At 54.0% G+C, this 15,591-nt stretch overlaps 1 protein-coding gene across 1 annotated transcript in view; it reads right to left on the bottom strand.

Moving 5' to 3' along the window:
* EEF1AKMT3 (EEF1A lysine methyltransferase 3) overlaps nt 1–15,075 on the bottom strand; it is a 35,390-nt gene extending 20,315 nt beyond the window's left edge. Inside the window, exon 1 of the mRNA XM_075334484.1 lies at nt 14,843–15,075. Coding sequence (XP_075190599.1) covers nt 14,843–15,007 — 165 coding nt within the window. The 5' untranslated portion in view covers nt 15,008–15,075. The remainder of the gene's footprint in view (nt 1–14,842) is intronic.
* Between the last annotated feature and the right edge of the window lie 516 nt (nt 15,076–15,591).

Below are 15,591 nucleotides of genomic sequence, written 5' to 3'. Positions count from 1 at the left end.
GAAAGAGAAAAACAGAAATACTGAGTGTTCTCTGCACAATAGGACTTCACACAGCCACAAACAGAGATCTGCCTTTATGTACCACTTTAAGGTCTTAAAGGGAACCTGTCACCAGTTTTTTCACTATTAAACTAAAAGTATCACCTTCTGCAGCTCCTGGGCTGCATTTTATGAAGGTGCACCTTGGCCCTGACTCCCCTTCCAGACCCGAAAAATAACTTTAGCATACGTGGCGGTCAGCGTTTATAATTACCTGTGTGGCTCAGATGGGCGTCCTCTTTTTCGGCTCCTGTCCCCCCCTCCTGCCGTTGTTCGCCGTCCTCCTTTCTTGATTGACGGGAGGACGCCTCCGTCATCATCCACGTTGCTCTTTGAAATCTCGCGCCTGTGCAGTTAGGTCGGCTCACGCAGGCGCAGTTTGCTCTACCATATCGCGGACAGAGCAGAAAACATAGCTGCCCTCGAGCGCAACGGTGAGCTATTTGCATAGGCGCTAGATTATGGTCGGCGCTGTGTCATCCTTGTACCTGACCTAATCCTCGTGCCTGCGCATTTAGCTCACTGGCACGCGCGAGGGCAGCTATGTTTTCTGCTCTGCCCGCGAAATGGCAGAGCGAACTGCGCCTGCGCGAGCGGACATGACTGCACAGGCGCGAGATTTGAAAGAGCAATGTGGATGATGACGGAGGCGTCATCACGTCAATCAAGAAAGGAGGACGGCGAACAACGGCGGGGAGGTGGGGACAGGAGCCGAAAATGAGCCCGCCCATCTGAGCCACACAGGTCATTAGCATATGTAACGGCCAGGTTTTATAAAGTTATTTTTGGGGTCTGGAAGGGGAGTCAGGAAACAAGGTGCACCTTCATAGAATGCAGCCCAGGAGCTGCAGGAGGTGATACTTTTAGTTCAATAGTGAAAAATTGGTGACAAGTTCCCTTTAATCCCTTATTGTTTGTTATTGCTCTAAAGTCTAAACTGTTCTGACTACATTTACACATACAAATAACATGCCATGAACAAGCACAAGGCTCCAGACAGTCAGAGCTGAGATTAGGAAACCTGCTATGAAAGATGCAGTGTACACAAAAAGCTGCCAATCAGTCGGGTGGGCGGATTATACAGAGATCAGCATTTACAGAACTGCAGCAAATAAAACTGATTTCATCAAAGCTGCAGCAAGCAGCACAGTAGGCGATACATCCCGAAATCCGCTTCTGTGCGGTTCTCAGATAAGGTTGGGAAAAACCTGGCAACAGATTCCCTTTTAAGGACTTAACGTGAAGCCAGATTGTAGTTTTTATGTGAATGAGGGGAAGAAAAAAAAAAAAAAAAAAAAACACTATTTCATCAGTCTGCTGGATATAATTTTTGGTTTGTGTCCATTATTTATCATTAAATTTAAATAATTTTTCACTTTTATGCAAAAAAAAAAAAAAATTATATATATATATATATATATAAACTTTTACCTATTCAAGAGTAAAAACAGACAACATATGGACAGCATCCAAATGCCTGCGATTTTTTTTCTATGGCGCCATTCACAAGAGGTCTCTTTTTTTGTGCACAAAGTATCATGAATATGTAGGCAGGGTCCTTTCACCTCTCCGGTCTGCATTTGTAACGTCTCATCTACAGGTTATGACTGGGGCGTGCTAACATACGCTGCTTTCACACCTCCGGTTTTTCCTGTGCGGCACAATCCAGCGCTTTGCAGAAAAAACGCCGGTTGCGTTTTTTTTGCATAGACTTTCATTAGTGCCGGATTGTGCAGCATGGGCTTGCGTTCCGTCCAGTTTTTGCCGCATGCGCAGATTTAGCCGATGCGGCGGCCAGATGGAACGCTGCCTGGCACGTTTTTTTTTGTCCGAAAAAAAAACCGCATCGCGCCGCATCCGCCAATGCGGCGCGATTTGCAATGCATGCCTATGGACGCCGCAATCGGCGTCCTACGGCAAACACCGCATCCGGCCGCCGCATGCATTTTTTTCCACTGCGCATGCTCAGTAGCGTGCCGCAAGCGGCAAAAAACGGACGGGCCGCATGTCAAAAACTTATGCAAAGGATGCGGTATTGTCGCCGCATCCGTTGCATAGGTTTTAGAGCCGCATTGGCCGGCTCTGCTAAAACTGGATATGTGAAAGCAGCCTAAGGGGCCGACTAGCCAAGTGAAGTAACACCCCTGCGACTAGTCCCTGGCCTAATTAGCATATACTGAAGGATCTTTAGAAATACTTTTTCTATAGATCTCTTAATCTATGCTAGTGTATACAGGGACGGTTAGGCAGGGATTAGCAATATACAACCAGAACTGCTTGTGGTTCTATTTTGATAGATTGGGCATTTCTGAATGCGGCAATACCAAATATGTGTATTATTTTTTTAAATAGTCTTTTTTTTTTCTTCAATAAGGCAAAATGGGGGCTAATTATTTTATATAATATATATATATATATATATATATATATATATATATATATATATATATACACACACATATACACACACACTCTTTTTATTGATTTTTTTTAGTCCCATTAGGAGACTTGAAATTGGCACTGTCCAATCGCATCTCCTGTTCACAGCGATGCTTCAGCATTTGTACACCGGGATTGTGGTGAAAACTGATAAATCAGGGCCAACGAGGTGGTTTTGTGATCCAGATGTTTTAACCTAATTATCATTTGCAACTTTTCAAAACATGGCAGGATGTCTGTGCGGTCGTCGAGCTCTGGGCCAAGGGGGCAAAACATATTAGAAAAGGGGTTTTGGTGGAGGGGGGGTTGCATTTGAAATCACCAGAACACTGGGTTGTGCCAATCTACCACCAGAACACAAAACAGTGGGCTGTGCCAGTCAATCACAAGAACAGTTGGCTGTGCCCGTGTGACGCCCCTGACTATCAGGGTGTCACAGGGAACTGCACTCCTTTCTCTGTTGGTGCAGAACTCACCCTCCATGGTTATGGGATCCTGACCTTTGGTATTGCTCCATCAGCATGCAAATCCTAGTCACACCTCACACCACACCCTGTCAGGCACACCAGTGGGTGGTCTAGCTGGAATAGGGCCACTCGCCTAGGGGTCAGGCAGACTGGTGGGAGGGTGGAAGTCAGCTTAGAGTCAGATTAAGGCCTTGTGCGCACTAGGCGTTTTTACCGCGTTTTTGTGCTGAAAACGCAGTGACATTGCTTCTCCAGCAATGTCTATGGGTTTTCATAAGTGCTGTCCGCACACAGCGTTTTTTTTGTAGCTGCGTTTTTCTGGTGACCTCAAAAATGCAGCATGTCAATTATTTCTGCGTTTTTCACTGCGTTTTTCACCCATTGAGTTCAATGAGATGTTCAAAAACGCAATGAAAAACGCATATAGCTGCGTTTCTATGACTATAAACGCAAGGGGTGGGTACTAAAGTGACGTGTAGAGGAAGAAGATTCCTTCTGTCAGTAAATACAGAAGCATGAATCCTCCCGGTACCATCAACGCTGCATCCACCTCCAGTCCTGTGCATGTCTGCTGCCGTGCGGCGTCATGTCTGGGCGGGAGGTGGAGGCAGCGGCGAAAACAAAAGTGAACAGTAGAAAAAAAAAAGTCATACTCACCTGTCTGCAGACTCCCGGTGCCATGTCCGCTCCCAGCTCCTCTCCCGGTATCACCGCTCTGGCTGTATGCTGACGGCCGGGATACCTCCGATAGCTTGCAGGACCTGGCGATGGATCACCTGATGCAGTCACCTGACGCATCAGCTGATTGTAATTCTCGCGGTGACGCCGGCTTTTTAGCGCCCGGCCGGCCATCAGCTGATCCTGCCGTCAGGAGACTTAATCAACTGATTACCGGCAGCTCCTGCAGCGATGGGACAGGATCAGACTCTCATCCGATCACTCCAGGAGCTGCCGGTAGTCGGCACATAAGTATTTTTTTTTTTGCACTGATGCATCATCTGATTGTATAATCGGCTTTTATACAATCAGCTGATGTGTGATGTGATTCACGTCCTTTAACCTGACACATCATCTGATCGGTATGCCTTCCAGCAAACCGATCAGATGATATTGGATCTGGATTGGACGGCGCGGGACTCTTGACCCAGGATTACTGTGGAGGGGGGCTCTTTATTTCAATAAAGATGGAGTCACTAATTGTGTTGTGTTTTATTTCTAATAAAAATATTTTTCTGTGTGTTGTTTTTTATCATTACTAGAAATTCACGGTGGCCATGTCTAATATTGGCGTGACACCATGAATTTCGGGCTTAGGGCCAGCTCATAATATACAGCTAGCCCTAACCCCATTATTACCCAGCGAGCCACCGTCACCAGGGCAGCTGGAAGAGTTGGATACAGCGCCAGAAAATGGCAATTCTATGAAAGCGCCATTTTCTGGGGTGGCTGCGAACTGCAATTCGCAGCGGGGGTGCCCAGAAAGCTTGGGCACTCTGTACTGCGGATTCCAATCCCCAGCTGCCTAGTTGTAACTGGCTGGACTCAAAAATTGGGCGAAGCTATGTCATTTTTTTTTTTAAATTATTTCTTGAAATTCATGAAAAAAAAAAAAAAAAAAAAAAAAGGGGCCTTCCCTATATTTTTGATTCCCAGACGGGTACAAATAGGCAGCTGGGGGCAGCCTGTACCTGCCTGCTGTACCTGGCTAGCATACAAAAATATAGCGAAGCCCATGTCATTTTTTTTTTCTTTTTGGGCAAAAAAACTCCTGCATACAGTCCTGGATGGAGGATGCTGAGCCTTGTAGTTCTGCAGCTGCTGTCTGCTCTCCTGCATACACTAGTTCTGCAGCTGTCTGCTCTCCTGCATACAATGAAGAACATATTGAAGAAGGAAATGACATCAGAACTTTTTTTTCCATCAACAATCTTAATGGCATTGTGCACTGATTAAAAACGCAGTGAGCAAAAATGCAGCAAAAAACGCACCAAATCGCGGTAAAAACGCATGCGTTTTTGCCACGTCTTTTAGCCGCGGGTGCGTTTTTTGAGACAAAAACGCACATAACGCAGCGTGAAAAAAACGCCTAGTGCGCACATACCCTAATGGTAGCTTCCAAAGAGTGAGGAGCTGGAGCTCCCTGTGGCACTTTTGGTTAGGTCGCAGACGGTGGTCTGGGACCGGAGGAGAAGGAGACCCGGTCGCAGGGTATTGGAGAAGGATGCCCAGACTTAGTTTTGGAGAACGGTCTTAATCGGAAAGTCCAGTAACCAGGTACCGAGCATGGCAGGGTACAGGATCCTAGAACAGGGAGTAGCTTCACACAACCTGGTAATTCACCTGTGGAGGATAGTCTCTTTATGAACTTTCCCCAAGAGCTCAGAGATCGAAGGCACTAACACAACGAGGGGGATAGGGCTTTCCAGCTTATGCAGTCTACAGAAATCCCAAGTGTCAGCCATCGAGAGCACAGCTCCTCGGTCTAACTATAGGGAGCGGGACCCCGACCGCTTCAGGCCGAGGGGTCACTCAAACATCTAAAATACATGTGCATGGAGGCAGGATCCAGACCACTAGCGATACCAGCGGGGACAGATACCCAGACGAGTTCCCTAGAGTGGAAGCGGCAACCAGAGACTTGGTTTACTCCTGTGTCAGAGTCTACTTAAAGGGAACCTGTCATCAGAAATAAGAATTATTCTTACCGATAATTCGCTTTCTAGGACCTTCCACGACAGCATAGGAGGTTGTCTCTCCACGCCCTAATTGGGACAGGAAGTTCAAGAGGTTTAAAAGGACCCTCCCACCTCCCACAGCCAGTGTCTTACAAAGAATCCATAGCATATGAGAAGTACTACACATTCAGGAATACATGAATACATAGGGGAGGGAATTACCTGCTGTCGTGGAAGGTCCTAGAAAGCGAATTATCGGTAAGAATAATTCTTATTTCTCTAGTCCCTTCCACGACAGCATAGGAGGAATACCAAAGAATTGATACCTAGGGGGGGACCACAGCCTGCAGGACTTTCCTGCCAAAGGCCAAATCCCTGTTGGAATCCAGATCCAGACGATAATGCTTCGTGAAGGTATGGAGCGAAGACCACGTAGCCGCCTTGCAGATCTGCTCAGGGGAGGCCCCTGCCCGTTCGGCCCAGGAGGCAGAGGTAGCCCTGGTGGAGTGCGCCGTGAATCCAGTAGGCGGAGAGAGATGCTGAGCGAGGTATGCATCTCTAATTGCTCGCACAATCCAGTTGGCGACTGTACTCTTAGCCACCTTCTTGCCCTTATTGCGGCCAAAGGGCTGGATGAACAGGTTAGAATCAAGGCGCCAAGAAGCAGTAACCTCTAGGTAGTGCAACACTATCCGACGGACATCCAAAGAATGAAACACTTCCTCACCCGGAGTCCGAGGATTCTGACAGAATGAAGGCAGGACGATGGACTGCGAACGGTGAAAATCCGAAACCACCTTGGGAAGGAAGGAAGGGTCCAGCTGAAAAACAATGCTGTCATCTCTGATGGTCAGATAAGGTTCCCTAACAGACAAAGCCTGAAGTTCGCCGACTCTGCGAGCAGATGTAATAGCCACAAGAAAAGCAGTCTTGTGAGAAAGGGAACGAATGTTACAAGAGCACAGAGGTTCAAACGGAGATTGAGATAGTCCTGTAAGGACCACATTGAGATCCCAGCGAGGCGTCAGGACCCTCCGACGTGGACAGAGTCTACTAGCGGACACAAAGAACCGACGGATCCAACGATGATCTGCCAGAGCCGTGTCAAAGACTGCACTGAGTGCTGACACCTGAACTTTCAGGGAGCTGGGCCTAAGACCTAAGTCTAAACCACTTTGGAGAAAGTCCAGAATCTGCGCAATATTAGGCCGAAAAGGGTCAGGAGGCCGAGAACCACACCAGGAGGAAAATCTCTTCCAGATTTTGTTGTATATACTATTAGTCACAGGTTTACGGTTCTTCTGCAGCGTAGCCACAACTTTGTCAGAAAGCCCTTGAGCCTTCAGTGCCCGGGCCTCAGAAGCCAGGCAGCCAAGTTGAGTTTCTGAGGAGCCGGATGGAAAATCGGACCCTGTGACAGTAAGCTGGGGTCCGAACCTAAGAGGACTGGGCCGTCGATTCCTAGCGTCATGACCAGGCTGTACCAACTCCTCCGGGGCCACAGAGGGGCTACCAGTATAGTTGGGACCCCCTCGTCTCTGATCTTCCTCAGGGCCCGTGCGAGAAGAGGAAGAGGGGGGAACGCGTAAGCGAGGCGAAAGGACCAACTGTGGCAGAAAGCGTCTACCCCTAAAGCCTCGTCCCTTGGGTTCAGGGAGAAATATGTTGCGACCTTGCGATTCTCTGCTGAGGCAAAGAGGTCCACCTCTGGTGCACCCCACCTTGCCACTAGAGAGCAGAACACTGCCTGATCCAGGCTCCATTCCCCTGGATGAACATCCCGACGACTCAGGAAATCCGCCTGAAGATTGAGGGAGCCCTTCAGATGGACCGCAGAAAGGGAGAGCAGAGATTGTTCTGCCCATTGAAAGATTCGGGAGGATACCGACTTCAGGGCGCCTGAGCGTGTACTGCCCTGATGGCGGAGATGTGCCACTGTTGTGACATTGTCTGAATATACCAGGACGTGAGAGTCCCGGACGAGGTCCTGAGCCGCAAGGAGGGCTTCCCTGACTGCCCTGAGCTCCCGGTAGTTGGAGGATTGGGAGCTGACGTAAGGACTCCAGACCCCTTGAAATGGGGAATTTGCCACCATTGCCCCCCATCCACGTAGGCTGGCATCTGTGGTCAGTGTAACCAGGGGTTTCTGAGTCCAGGCAACCCCCACCTGCAGGTTGGCGGGACTCAGCCACCAGAGAAGGGATGAGGAGACGGACTCCGAGAGGCGAAACCTTCTGTTTAGGGATGACGGGAGTCTGTCCCAGTGTGCCAGGATATGATCCTGGAGACACCGAGAATGGGCCTGAGCCCACCTGACCGAGGGGATGCAGGATGTCATGGAACCCAGGGCTGACATAGCCGCTCGAAGCGTTGGGCGAGCCTGCCTGCGGAGCTTCGAGATTTTGGATAACAGAGCTATCCTGTGGCCCTCTGGGAGAAAAGATGCCTGTCTGTCGGAGTCCAGCAGCACTCCGAGAAACTGCCGTGTGGAGGAGGGGGTTAACTGTGATTTTTTGAGATTGGGAATCCATCCCAGAGACCGAAGGATTCCCAAAGACCTCTCCACATGACTCCGGAGGGTTGGAGCAGACGGAGCCACGAGAAGAAAGTCGTCCAGATACGGAACTAGACAGATACCCTGCAATCTTATGAAGGCGACCACCTCTGCCATGATCTTGGAAAAGATCCTTGGAGCTGAGGAGATCCCGAAGGGAAGTACATTGAATTGGAAATGAAGTACTTCTTCCCCGTGAAGCACCGCAAACCTGAGGTATTGTCTGTGTCCCGGATGGACGGGTACATGGAAGTAGGCATCTTTCAGATCGATAGAGGCCATCTGGTGGTGTAGACCTATCAGGGGAATAGCTGATCTCACCGACTCCATCTTGAACCGCCGGTACCTGACCTGACGGTTTAGACTTTTTAAATTGATAATTATACGGACGTCGCCGGATGGCTTCTTGACCAGGAAGAGACGGGAGTAGTGTCCTATCCCTTCTTCCCGACTCGGGACTGGGGAAACGACCCCCGAGTGCACTAACTCTAAAATCTTTGTGTACAACAGAGTCTGTGAACCCGGCGATGCCAGCGCAGTGACTCGGAGACCCGGAAGAGGGGGGGAAAGGAATTCTATGAGAAGACCGTCCGAGATGATCTTCAGAACCCATTGGCAAGAGGTTATGGACTGCCACTGGGTAAGAAACGCTGAGAGTCTTCCCCCCACCCGGGCCGAGTCACTGCTTGTCCTGCTGAGGACGTTGCTGATGTGGAGGGATGAGGATGTTTCTCCCTCTACCTTTGGGATAGCTCCACCTGCCTGCCTTCCCTTTCCCTCTGGGCTGGGAGGCCTGAGGCATCGAGGGACGAAAGGACCGCTTCCTGGTAGGTCTAGGATCGGGCAAGGCCTTACGATCAGTCGCCTTGTCCAGGATATCATCCAGGGCAGGTCCAAACACCAAATCCCCTTTAAAAGGAAGGGAACAAAGCCTCATTTTAGAGGTGGAGTCTCCACTCCAGGCCTTAAGCCAGAGGGCACGTCGGGCAGAGTTAGAAAGCACCGAGGTCCTGGCTGCCAGGCGGACAGATTCCACCGAGGTATCTGCCAGAAAACAGGTAGCCTTCCTAAGCAAGGGAAGGGATTCCAGTAATTCCTCCCTAGGGGTCCCTTGGGAAATATGAGCCTCCAACTGGTCCAACCACCTAATTAGGGACCTGGATACGCAGGTGGAGGCAATGTTGGCTTGAATAGAGGAAGACGATGCCTCCCATGACCGCTTCATCAGGCCCTCTACCTTCCTATCCATTTGATCCTTCAGTTGGGAAGTATCCTCAAAGGGAAGAGCCGTTTGCTTAGCTACCCTAGCCACCTGAACGTCTACTCTTGGGATCTCCCAATGTAGTCCCGAAGGTTCCAGAGGAAACCGGCGTCTAAGGTCACTCCGTACCCGCCTCTCAGGACATTCCCATTCCTGAGAAACAATATCCAATATATTGGCATGAACTGGGAATCCCAACTGTTTGACTGACTTCAGGCCAGCAAACATTTCGTCCTGGATTGAAGGAAGAGACTGCACTTCCTCTAAACCCATAGTGCTCCGAACTGCCTCAATAAGATCCCCCAACTCTTCTGAGTGAAAAAGAAAGGACTGGTCAGACCCCCCAGATGGAAATCCTTCATCAGGACCCTCAGAGGTGGAATCAGCGTCCTCCTGATCAGAAGGGGTCGACTGGAGTCTCCTCTTTTTTGGAGGAGAGGGTCCAGGAGCAGGGCCAGGAGCAGGGCCAGGAGCAGGGCCAGGAGCAGGGCCAGGAACAGGGCCAGGAGCAGGGCCAGGAACAGGGCCAGGAACAGGGCCAGGAACAGGGCCAGGAACAGGGCCAGGAACAGGGAGAGAAGCCAGTGAGGCCCTAATCTCCTGTTTCATCATGGACCGCAACTCATCTATCAGAGATGGTTGTTCGGCCCTAATAACCTGGTCCGTACATTGCTGGCAAAGCTTTTTATCCCATACTGCAGGGAGCTTCTTTATACAGATGGGACATTTTTTAATTTTGTCCACTCTGTCAGGTCTATCAGGCTTATCGGACTTGTCAGTTTTTTCTGACTTCTCAGGTTTCTCTGATTTCTCATTTCTGTCAGTTTTCTTGGTGGCCTTGTCCTCCTAGAAAACACAGAGCAGAGAGCCATAATCACTGATGAGACCTATGTCCGAGGGACCAGTCCCCTCCATACTCACAGTAGCAGGGGGCACACTGGGTTCTGCAGAGGCAGCTGCAGCGGAAGACATGACAGGGAGCACGGTCTTACCCTGATCTGATGTCTTCGTGGCAGCCCTTATGGACAAGGGCCTGCCTCCCCAGTGACGGTGAACGTTTCCCCGCCTCCCGCATCCGGTCCTGGGCAGGTCGAGTCGCAGTCGGCGTGCCTCCACGCTGCCTCCGCAAACCGGAAGCGCTCGACCGGAAGTCCGCAAGACCAGAAGTCCCGCCTCCGGGAGCACTTCCGGATCGCTCCGGCAGCGTGCATGCGGGAGGCGGCCGGCGGCTCAGGGAGGACGCCGGCCGGGGAGCTCAACAGCCTGCATCACCCCTCAGGAGGATCCGGAAGGCTGGAGCAGCGGTCCCCCACAGCGTGAGGGAACAGCAAGGGAGGAGCGGTGAAGGCCCGACCGATGCCGTCCGGCTGAAGGTAATAGGGGGGAAAAAAAAAAAAAAAAAAAAATATACTGCAGTTCGCCGGCCACCACAGCATAGGAGAAAAAACAAAACCTCTCCATGCCCCATGGGGACAGGAAAGACACTGGCTGTGGGAGGTGGGACTGTCCTTTTAAACCTCTTGAACTTCCTGTCCCAATTAGGGCGTGGAGAGACAACCTCCTATGCTGTCGTGGAAGGGACTAGAGAAATTTAGCTATAAACCTAAACGTTTCTCCCTCTGCAGCTCCTGGGCTGCATTCTAGCAGGTTCCTGTACTTTTTGTGGCCCCTTTTAAACCAAATTAAATACTTTATAAACTTGTACCTTTTGCTATGTAAATTTTGTAAATCGTCCATGGGGGAGGGCTCTCTGGTGACCGGTACTGTTCCTCCAGCAGATGTACGCCGCCCCCCAACGCTGAATTTCATATCTCAGGACGCCGCCCCTGGGCGCCCGTGGTCCCGCGCATGCGCTGTGCGACTGTAGCGGGACTGTGCACTGTGTGGACGTGTGACCGCTGGTGACGTTTTGCGCAGGCACGAGGTTATGGGCGGCGCTGTGAGTGTCATCAGCAAGTGCCGCCCATAACCTCGTGACCGCACTTTCCCCTCTTCCTCCAGCGTCCTGCGCAAGCGCTTGCTGGCCAGACGACCCGACGTCACCTCTTTCCCATCTTGTCCTGCTGCAGGGTAAGATGGGAAGGAGGTGACGTCGGGTCATTTGGCCGGCGAGTGCTTGCGCAGAACGCTGGAGGCAGTGGGGGAAAGCGCGTCCACGAGATTATGGGCGGGCACTTGCGATGCAATCACAGCTCCGCCCATAATCTCGTGCTTGTGACACACGTCACCAGTGATCCTGGCGTGGGCGGCACCTCGGGCGCAGTGGGCGGCGTCCTGATGGATGAAATGGAGCGTGGGGGGACGGCGTCAATGTGCTGGAGGAACAGCAACGGTCAGCAGAGAGCCCGCCCCCATGGACGATTTACAAAATTTACATAGCAAAAGGTACAAGTTTATAAAGTATTTAATTTGGTTTAAAAGGGGCCACAATAAGTACAGGAACCTTGCTAGAATGCAGCCCAGGAGCTGCAGAGGGGGAAGCTCTTAGGTTTCAAGCTAAATTTCTGATGACCGGTTCCCTTTAATGGTTGCCCCAACATCCACAAAGCCCGAGTGAGTACACTGCATACATTGTGTCCGGCCTGCCCACACAGCTATGCACAATCCCATCCTGAGACCCCACATGTGGCGCTTGCTCGCTGCAGGGGGGGGGGCGCACGGCTCCCTCACATGTGGCAGTTGCTCGCTGCAGGGAGGGCGCACGGCTCCCTCACATGTGGCAGTTGCTCGCTGTAGGGGGGGGGCGCACGGCTCGCTCACATGTGGCAGTTGCTCGCTGCAGGGAGGGCGCACGGCTCCCTCACATGTGGCAGTTGCTCGCTGCAGTGGGGGTGCACGGCTCCCTCACATGTGGCGCTTGCTCGCTGCAGGGGGGGGCGCACGGCTCCCTCACATGTGGCAGTTGCTCGCTGCAGGGAGGGCGCACGGCTCCCTCACATGTGGCAGTTGCTCGCTGTAGGGGGGGGGCGCACGGCTCGCTCACATGTGGCAGTTGCTCGCTGCAGGGAGGGCGCACGGCTCCCTCACATGTGGCAGTTGCTCGCTGCAGGGAGGGCGCACGGCTCCCTCACATGTGGCAGTTGCTCGCTGTAGGGGGGGGGCGCACGGCTCCCTCACATGTGACAGTTGCTCGCTGTAGGGGGGGGGCGCACGGCTCCCTCACATGTGACAGTTGCTCGCTGTAGGGGGGGGGGCACACGGCTCCCTCACATGTGACAGTTGCTCGCTGCAGGGGGGGCGCACGGCTCCCTCACATGTGGCAGTTGCTCGCTGCAGGGAGGGCGCACGGCTCCCTCACATGTGGCAGTTGCTCGCTGCAGGGGGGGCGCACGGCTCCCTCACATGTGGCAGTTGCTCGCTGCAGGGAGGCCGCACGCTCGCTCACATGTGGCAGTTGCTCGCTGCAGGGGGGGCACACGGCTCCCTCACATGTGGCAGTTGCTCGCTGCAGGGGGGGCGCACGGCTCCCTCACATGTGGCAGTTGCTCGCTGCAGGGGGGGCGCACGGCTCCCTCACATGTGGCAGTTGCTCGCTGCAGGGAGGCCGCACGCTCGCTCACATGTGGCAGTTGCTCGCTGCAGGGGAGGCGCACGGCTCCCTCACATGTGGCAGTTGCTCGCTGCAGGGAGGGCGCACGGCTCGCTCACATGTGGCAGTTGCTCGCTGCAGGGAGGGCGCACGGCTCCCTCACATGTGGCAGTTGCTCGCTGTAGGGGGGGGGCGCACGGCTCGCTCACATGTGGCAGTTGCTCGCTGCAGGGAGGGCGCACGGCTCCCTCACATGTGGCAGTTGCTCGCTGCAGGGAGGGCGCACGGCTCCCTCACATGTGGCAGTTGCTCGCTGCAGGGGGGGCGCACGGACTTCCCTCACATGTGGCAGTTGCTCTGTGCAGTAAGGGAGCTGTGCACCACCCCATGTGGCGCTTGCTCGCTGCAGGGGGGGCGCACGGTTCCCTCACATGTGGCGCTTGCTCGCTGCAGTGGGGGTGCACGGCTCCCTCACATATGGCGCTCGATGGCTGCAGGGGCCGCACGGCTCCATCATACGTGGCAGTTGCTCGCTGTAGGGGGGGGCGCACGGCTCGCTCACATGTGGCAGTTGCTCGCTGCAGGGAGGGCGCACGGCTCCCTCACATGTGGCAGTTGCTCGCTGCAGTGGGGGTGCACGGCTCCCTCACATGTGGCGCTTGCTCGCTGCAGGGGGGGGCGCACGGCTCCCTCACATGTGGCAGTTGCTCGCTGCAGGGAGGGCGCACGGCTCCCTCACATGTGGCAGTTGCTCGCTGTAGGGGGGGGCGCACGGCTCGCTCACATGTGGCAGTTGCTCGCTGCAGGGAGGGCGCACGGCTCCCTCACATGTGGCAGTTGCTCGCTGCAGGGAGGGCGCACGGCTCCCTCACATGTGGCAGTTGCTCGCTGTAGGGGGGGGGCGCACGGCTCCCTCACATGTGACAGTTGCTCGCTGTAGGGGGGGGCGCACGGCTCCCTCACATGTGACAGTTGCTCGCTGTAGGGGGGGGGCACACGGCTCCCTCACATGTGACAGTTGCTCGCTGCAGGGGGGGCGCACGGCTCCCTCACATGTGGCAGTTGCTCGCTGCAGGGAGGGCGCACGGCTCCCTCACATGTGGCAGTTGCTCGCTGCAGGGGGGGCGCACGGCTCCCTCACATGTGGCAGTTGCTCGCTGCAGGGAGGCCGCACGCTCGCTCACATGTGGCAGTTGCTCGCTGCAGGGGGGGCACACGGCTCCCTCACATGTGGCAGTTGCTCGCTGCAGGGGGGGGCGCACGGCTCCCTCACATGTGGCAGTTGCTCGCTGCAGGGGGGGCGCACGGCTCCCTCACATGTGGCAGTTGCTCGCTGCAGGGAGGCCGCACGCTCGCTCACATGTGGCAGTTGCTCGCTGCAGGGGAGGCGCACGGCTCCCTCACATGTGGCAGTTGCTCGCTGCAGGGAGGGCGCACGGCTCGCTCACATGTGGCAGTTGCTCGCTGCAGGGAGGGCGCACGGCTCCCTCACATGTGGCAGTTGCTCGCTGTAGGGGGGGGCGCACGGCTCGCTCACATGTGGCAGTTGCTCGCTGCAGGGAGGGCGCACGGCTCCCTCACATGTGGCAGTTGCTCGCTGCAGGGAGGGCGCACGGCTCCCTCACATGTGGCAGTTGCTCGCTGCAGGGGGGGCGCACGGACTTCCCTCACATGTGGCAGTTGCTCTGTGCAGTAAGGGAGCTGTGCACCACCCCATGTGGCGCTTGCTCGCTGCAGGGGGGGCGCACGGTTCCCTCACATGTGGCGCTTGCTCGCTGCAGTGGGGGTGCACGGCTCCCTCACATATGGCGCTCGATGGCTGCAGGGGCCGCACGGCTCCATCATACGTGGCACTGCTCGGTGCTTCCTCGTACTCACCGCGTCCCACACCGGCGCTGCTACCCCGAGATTGGCGCCGAAGTGCTGTGTTATCCGCAGCTCCCGGCCGCAGAACTTGTAGCCGCTCTCCTCTGTGTAAGTGTCTGAGAAGAGCGAGCAGACATCCCGCGGCAGCTCGTCAGCCAGGCCGCCCTCCGCCTCCATGGCTGCTCGCACGGCGGCTTCCTGTGCCCGCTCCACTGTGCGCCAGGCAGAGCCTGTAATGTCGCAGGTGAGAGGTGGAGGAGCTGCGCCCAGCTTCACCCCGCACTCTGCACAGCACAGGGAGGCTGCCATATACAATGTGCTTAGTGGGATTTTTCTTTTCAGATTTATTGCAAACTTTATTAACCCCTTAATGAGACAAGCAATTTTGGCCACTAATAGGTGTGTTTTGCAGTCAAAACCATGATGGGCTGTACAGTCACCAAGGCGACCGGCCACTGCGGGCAAATATCGTGGAGGGGTTCACGAAAACGCACTAAAACCGCATGAGTTTCCACATCTAATGCAAGTGTATGGGGAAAATCTGCATAGAAAACTGAGCGTTTCTGTGACGCCCCTGGACTATTCAGGTCGTCACAGGGTACTGCACAAACTAGTGATGTGTCGGTCGCGAACAATCCGTCACAAAGATCCGGCTCCCTGCTGAGACTGACAGGAGCCGGATCACCAAAGTGAGCCACTAAAATCGCTAAACGGCTCTTTTTGCCGCTGAAACCCCGCCCACTCATGTATAAACCCCGCCC

The sequence above is a fragment of the Anomaloglossus baeobatrachus genome, chromosome 2 (genome assembly GCF_048569485.1).
Source record: "Anomaloglossus baeobatrachus isolate aAnoBae1 chromosome 2, aAnoBae1.hap1, whole genome shotgun sequence".
NCBI classification, from domain to species: domain Eukaryota; kingdom Metazoa; phylum Chordata; class Amphibia; order Anura; family Aromobatidae; genus Anomaloglossus; species Anomaloglossus baeobatrachus.
The sequence above is the reverse complement of the archived record's forward strand: the minus strand, read 5'-3'. Positions and strand labels throughout refer to the sequence as shown.